Source organism: Neovison vison, chromosome 1 (genome assembly GCF_020171115.1).
Source record: "Neovison vison isolate M4711 chromosome 1, ASM_NN_V1, whole genome shotgun sequence".
Classification (NCBI taxonomy): Eukaryota; Metazoa; Chordata; class Mammalia; order Carnivora; family Mustelidae; genus Neogale; species Neogale vison.
The window spans coordinates 191724583-191731970 of NC_058091.1; the positions used below are offsets into that span (position 1 = coordinate 191724583).

Genomic DNA, 7388 nt, shown 5'->3' on the forward strand with positions numbered 1-7388 from the left:
GAGTTAGGTAAAGATGGGGAAAGTTTTAATTTCTTAAGTTCCCTACTTTCCTGCTCTGTGTAAGCCTGCCTTAAGTTTCTTAATGCTTAATTTCCCTTATGGCCTGTATTTAGTACCTCCTGCCACTCCAGACTAATCTTGTATTTTTTAATAATTCATTTAACTTGTCAGGTAAGTTTTCCTGTCTTGTAAAATCTGAAAATACGGTAACATACTTTCCTAACTTACTGGCATTTATTTATTTAGGCACTTGTATATAAACATTCTTCCAGGAAATCTCTTCAAATGGAATCTTCATAACTTTTAAAATTCAATATAGTAGGTAGGACTATACTCTTACTGTATAATTTTATACCATTGTTTTGCGTGTAACCTAGTAATGTCCTAAGGGGCTGACATGTAGGGCTGGTTCTCAGTTGTCTTTCAAGAAAAGGGCCTCAGATTGCTTCTTTTTTTTTTTTTTTTTTTTTTTTTTTAGTGAATAACTTTATTACCTAGGGTCAAAGGTGTAGGGATAGTGGGAGAAGGGGTTGGGGGAGGGGGCCTGCAGCATTCTCCTGACTCCCAGCCTTCATGAGCTTGATGAGGGAGAAGAGAGAGATGAGCATCTTGGGTTCAGCGGCTGCTGGTGTTGAACTGTAGGTGGTACTGGGCTGTAGGTTGATTGGTATAGATTATAGAATTCAGATAATTCTGCCCGCGCACTTCTCATCATCCTGGACTTGCATTTGCTCCTGCAGCTGCCTCTCCAGGCTGTATCTGAACTGCTCCTGCTGCATTTTCAGGCACATGGCCCTCTCCAGGTCCTCCCCAGCAAAGCACTGCAAGCTGGCTGGGCCACAGGGGGGCTCGCTGGGGCCAAGATAGGCTGGTAACTCCATCCAGAGTCGGCCAGGATCCCAAAGGTCAAATTCTTGCCGATTCTTAAGCTGCTGCTTTTGCTCCCGAAATTCCTGGACTTTCTTGTTCAGCCGACGTGTCCGTTCTGCCTCTTCCTTCTCTAGCATCTGGGCTACTAGATCATACTGTTCCTGGTAGGAACCATAAGCTGCCTCTTTGCTCTGCTCTGTTGCCTCTCGAAGCTTTCGCTCTTCCACTTGGCTGTTGAGGGCTTTGACATCCACCCCCATGACTCGGGTCCGTACATTGAAGAATCGGCTCTGTCGCTCTTTTTCTCGATTTCTTCTAGCCTCGATGGCTGCCACCTCCTTGGGATCTGGGGACGGGTCTACCTGGTACATCTTGCTTAGCAACGATTGTCAATTTTGAAGCTCCTGGGTTGGATGGCTCAGGTCCAAGGCTATAGTTAGGCTACAGCAACAGTGTCTGAACTCTTCCTCTTGCCCTGGAGGGCATAACCCTGCTGTGACTTGTCTCAGCAAGCGTGGCCTCCAGTCCCGCCTGCTTCATCCGATCCCAAAAGGGGCAGCATCCTCCCCAGATTGCTTCTTTTACATCAAGTAAAGATTTGGATTTTTATCTTGGAGGCAATATGGAGCCATTGCAAGATTTTAAGCCAGACCATTAGAGAATCAGATTTACATTGTAGGAGAGTCATTATGGTAGCCAATTGGACCATGGGCTTTTAGAGAGTGAGATAAGAAACCAGGTACTATAAGAAATAAATATTGATACTTTGACTGAAGTATAAATGTATACAGTGTATAAAGTCTAAAAATAAGTAAAAGAAAATTCCACTTAAAAAAACTTGAAACATCTAGCTATAATACAGTTGTGTTCACTATATTCAGCTTAAGAAATCATATTAGAAAATGTACTTGTCTCGGTTTGCTTTGAGGGTTTAAGAGATGGAGACATCTACATGAGAAGTTAAACATTTTTTTTTTAAATTAAATACAGGGTAAGTCTGAGGTAACATTAGAATTTTGGACTCTGTTGCACTAAACTAGACAAAATATTATAAAGTGGTTACCAAGGTACTGGCAATGGAGATGGAGAGAAGAGAATGGATTTGAGGGTTCCAGTACCATTAAAGAGATAAAATCAATGAGGTTCAGTTTTTAATTGGATGTGAGGGTTGAAGGAGAGGGAAGTGTCAAGAATACCTTCTGGCTTGGGCAACTAGGTATATAACATTGCCCATTAGAAAATTAAGGATTAAAGGAGTAGGGACAGATATGGAGAAGGGCTAGAGAAGATGAAGTATTAATTTGGGATATGTTAAATCATAGGTAACTATTGGACATTGAAGTAAGGATGTCCTAGGGTCAATAAGATATACAGATCTAGAACTCAGAAAATAAACTTGAACTGGAAGGTAATTCTAGAAGTCATTAGCTTCTGATCACGGCTGCTGCCATAAATTTGGATGAGATCACTTATTTTAGGAGTAAATGTTGCATGAGAAAAGCAGAAGGTCAAAGATTCAGTACTGAGGAATGTAAATAATCATCTTGTTCAGGAAGACTTTGTGGTATGGTAGAGATAGCACTTTGGAGCCTAGCTTCCCCCCTACTAGCTTGGGTGAGTTACTTAACCTCTCTTTCTTGGTTTCTCATCTATAAAATGAGGGTAAATAATGTCTACCCTTAGGTTAGTTAAAATGGTTATAGGGATAATTAGAAATAATGTAATGTTCCTATGCCAGTGCCAAGGCTATCTATCATCATTATCTTCTAAATCATTGTCATCACTACTAATTGAAATCATTAGAACTGGGTGGTGAGATAGAACAAATAGCCTGTGAGGGGAGACAAAGATTCTGACTAGAGGAGACTCATGAATTTTAGTGTTTGAACATTAGAGGATCCATTTGGACACTCAGAAAAATTTTTGCGGGGCGCCTGCGTGGCTCAGTGGGTTAAAGCCTCTGCCTTCGGCTCAGGTCATGATCCCAGGGTCCTGGGATCAAGCTCCGCATTGGGCTCTCTGCTCAGAGGGAGCCTGCTTCCTCCTCTCTCTCTGCCTGCCTCTCTGCCTGCTTGTGATCTCTGTCTGTTAAATAAATAAAATCTTTAAAAATAAAAAAGAAAAATTTTTGCTAATTACTATTTTCCAGCTACTTTAGGATAGTTCAAATTATAGGAAATACATTATTACAACACTTTCCCCTACTTAGTTTACATGGGTGTCTTAAAAATAGCTTCCAAATATTAGCCAAAAAAGACCAAAAATTTACTGCAGGTTGTCACAGGCAAGTATTATATATCAAAGAAAAGAAAATATTATTTTTGTATAGAATAAAAAATGTATAAGGTGGAACTTGTTTAACATCTTTTTCTTGGTAAGTGAGGGAGACTGCCCCCATCCATCAATATTCTTTCTTTCAGTATTTACCATATCAGTGAATAAGTATGCATCCACTCATTGTCCTGACATACAAGTCAGAAACCTCAGAGTCATTCTAGTATAGGTAGTAAAGACAAACACTCCAACAAATTTGAGAACAGCCTCCTGAACAAAACCATGGCATGGTTCTCGGTCAGGACCCTTGTGAACCTTGTTAATTTATAGCTGAAGACATAAGCCACAACTCAGTTTTGTGGTAGATGGCATTCTTGCTTACCCTCAACTTTTAGTCAGTCTGTGACTTTGTGAGCTTGTCACTCACTGCTCATCTCTAGGAAGAAAAAATTAGGCAAAATTCGGGCGCCTGGGTGGCTCAGTGGGTTAAGCCGCTGCCTTCGGCTCAGGTCATGATCTCAGGGTCCTGGGATCGAGTCCCGCATCGGGCTCTCTGCTCCGCAGGGAGCCTGCTTCCTTCTCTCTCTCTCTTTGCCTGCTTGTGATCTCTCTCTGTCAAATAAATAAAATAAAATCTTAAAAAAAAAAAAAAGAAAAAATTAGGCAAAATTGACATTTTCTTCTATCACATTAAAATAAAGGCTTGTGGATATACTATTATGTCATTCACTGAAATGAAAAGCTCTAGAAAAAAATTACTAGCCTTATCAGTCAAAAGACATCTATCCAGGCTGATGCACAGAATTTTGAAGTCTGATGAAGTCACTTTTCACAAACCAGCACCTGTGGTAACCTGACAGCTAGAAGGCAGGCATATACTTGGGCACTTCCTCAGGGGCAAGCCATTCAATTTCACATGCTAGAGTTAGGAACGCAACACTTCAGTAATCAGACTTAAGTGGATGAAATTGTGCAAACATTTTCACTGCTAAAGAATATCTGAAGAACTTGTTGAAGGCTCAGGGATGAACCACAAAGATGGTTAGAAAACTATACTGAATTTATTCTGCCTAAAGCATGAAAAGCTAGTGAGAAATTTAATAACTGTCTATTCTTTTTTAAAAAATGTATTTATTTGACAGAAAAGACAGAGAGCACAAGCAGGAGGAGCAGCAGAGGGAGAGGGAGAACCAGGCTTCTCGCTGAGCAGGGAGCCTGATGCAGGACTTGATCCCAGGACGCTGGGATTGTGACCTGAACTGAAGGCAGACACTCAAACGATTGAGTCGCGCAGGTGCCCAATAATTGTCTATTTCTATCATCATTGCTGTTACAGGTAAAAAGTGCAATAGATGCTTGTATTAAAAAAATTCAAGTGATAAATGTATATACAGACAGAAGGATCCCCTGTTATCCCTCAGCAACAATCATCAGTAGTATCTGTAGAAGAACATGTATTGTTCTTCTATACTTCCCCACATGCACATATCAGTATATTAAGAAAGCTCTTAATTAGTAATCACACTCAAGTCTAACTTTTCAAATTGGTAAGGGAGGAAGGGGTAGAAGGAAGAAAGCTGTTTCCATCACTCCAGAGCTGGAGATAATAGTAAAAGATCTTTGTAAAGATTTCCATGACTAAAGACATACTGGGTCTCAGTGAGGACAAAAAGTTGTGTCTCTAAGAATATGGAGAATGCAGATTCCTTCCTATTCCCCACATGCCCACATTTAGTGTGAAGGGAAAGGATAGAGTTCCTACCAACCGGTAGATCCCAAGTCACATCTTGGCACACATTTCATTCGCTAACCCCATACATAATCTCAACCTCCATCTTTATTGTCCACATCTTGGCACACATTTCATTCGCTAGCCCCATACATAATCTCAACCTCCATCTTTATTGTCCACCTGCTGGAGGCTAGAAAACCACATATTCATTTTGGTTAGAGGTGGCCAAAAAATGTATTTTGAAGTTTGCTTCTGGAAGAGTTAAATGCACTTTGTGCAAACTACTTTCCCTCTTCTTCTTACACAGAACACAGCATGATCTGAAACTGTAATGGCCATCTTAAGATCATGGTGGAGACCAACACATTTAAGATAGATAGCCAAAATATAGGAAAAGCCTAGATGCCTGACAATATTTTTGAGTAGCAGTAATAATGCCAGAACAACATAACTCTAGGTATTTGGGTTGTGGAAAAATAACACTAATTTGTTCAAGCCACTGTCATTCGGGATTTCTGCTACTGATGCCTGAAAGCTCTCCTAACTGATACAGTGTTAACCTGTTTCTATTATTTGCCTGGACAATACCAGTAGATAAAATCCTGGTGTTATTATCTTTAGGGATTGGAATCAAGTTCCTTATAGGTCCAAGAAACATCAAGTAAAATCTATAGTTCCAGATTAGAAACCAGTTAGAGAGTGGTGACAGCTCTTTTCTTGGATATCCTTCTTTCAGACACACCTCAGAGATAAAATTATATTAGAGCTATCTAAGAATACATATCAGAGGTGCTAGGACCGGTATTTGCGTGGGAAGCCAGGATAGCACCCATTCAGCAGTCAGAAAGTGCTAGGTTGGAACTGGCTCCGGAAGTCATTATTTCTAACAAAAGTGTTCACCTAATGAACATGAAGTAGAAGAATTTCGGCTTTTTTGGGTATGATGAGTCTATACCATAGTGGTTAAAAAAGCAGATTATGGGGTTAAATTGCTTGGGTTTTTATTCTATCACTTCCCAGCTATGAATCCTTGTGTGAGCTAATCTCTTTGTGTCCCTGTTCCCTAACATGCAAATTGCAGAATAATAGGGGCACCTGGGTGGCTCAGTCGTTAAGCTCTGCCTGGGATCCTGCACCTTACAGGGGAAGCCTGCTTCTCCCTCTTTCAGTCCCCCTGCTTGTATTCCCTCTCTCACTGTGTCTCTGTCAAATAAATAAAAATCTTTAAAAAAAATTGCAAAATAATAGTACCTACTTCACAGGGTTTTCACAAGGAAGAGATAGGTGTAAATTTCTTAGACAAAAATGCCTGATCCCCTGTAACTGGTGGGTCTACATATAAGGCTGTTTTCCCATAGTGTGGTGTCTGTCACATAAAAAATTCCCCACATGTGAGCTGTTACTCCATTTGATTTATTCTCTTCTCCACAAATTTTCCATAGAGCATTTTGGGAGGTCATAAATAAAAAAATTAAAAAATCATGCCAAGGATATCTTGTGGAGTGCTTGTCTTACATTGTTGCATTAAGTTTAATTAATACCTTTAGAGATTATTGCTCCTGCCCCATCTTCATACAGTCTCTTTGTTCTTTTAAAAAATATCTACAATATAGTTTAGAGGGCACTCTGGATATCTTTCTACTTTAGACAGTTCAGCCTGAACTGGCTTTAGCATTATTTCCTTGCCTAAGGGCTTAGCCATGGGTGCTTTGTGAGCAGCCAATGAATAGGACAATCATATAGTTTATTGTCCAAACTGGGACATTCTTGGTAGAGAAAGGGAATGCTAGTAATAAAGAATCAGGACTATAGGAATAAACCTGGTTGTCTGGTCCTTAAATGACTCCCTCCTTTCAGGTATAGTTGTTTTAGGGAATCCCTCTAAGCTCTGTCCACCCACAACCTTACAGACCCTTCTGTTCGCTTCCAGTTTTCGAAAGGCAGATTTGTTTTGCCTGGTTTAGGGAGTCTCAGAATAGGGGAACATTTGGGAGGAGACAGAAACAAAGCTTTATACTGCACCACAGGGAAATGTCCTTCCTGGAAAAAGACATAACAAAACAGCTAAAAATACGTTTATTATAACATTTTAATTTGCTTTGTAAACTCTCTAAAGTGTTTTCTTTTAGCTCCAAAAGGTCCCCTTGAAGCTGTTTTTCAGTTTGGGCTGCTGTAACAAATACCACAGACTGGGTGGCTTAAACACCTTATATTACTTCTCTCAGTTCTAGAAGCTGGAAAGTACAAGATCAAGGTACTGGTCGATCCTGTGTCAGTGAGGACCCTCTTCCTGGTTTGCAAATGGCTGTCTTCGATTCTCCTTACGTTCTTACATGGTAGGGTGAGAGAGAGAGGGAAAGCTGTTTGAGGTATCTCTTTATAAGGGTACTAAACCCATTTGTGAGGACTCCATCCTTATAACATAATCATCTGCTAAAAGCCCATTTCCTAATTCCCTCACCTCGAGGGTTAGGATTTCAACATATAAATTTTGGGGGAACCCAAACATTCA

The 7388-nt window shown here is 40.2% G+C and overlaps 1 protein-coding gene across 1 annotated transcript; it reads right to left on the reverse strand.

The window, feature by feature from the left end:
• Positions 1-593: 593 nt before the first annotated feature.
• On the reverse strand, positions 594-1247 carry LOC122900954 (RIB43A-like with coiled-coils protein 1). Its single transcript, XM_044240169.1, has one exon. The coding sequence runs from the start codon at positions 1239-1241 to the stop codon at positions 684-686; it is 558 nt and encodes a 185-aa protein (XP_044096104.1). The 5' UTR covers positions 1242-1247; the 3' UTR covers positions 594-683.
• Between the last annotated feature and the right edge of the window lie 6141 nt (positions 1248-7388).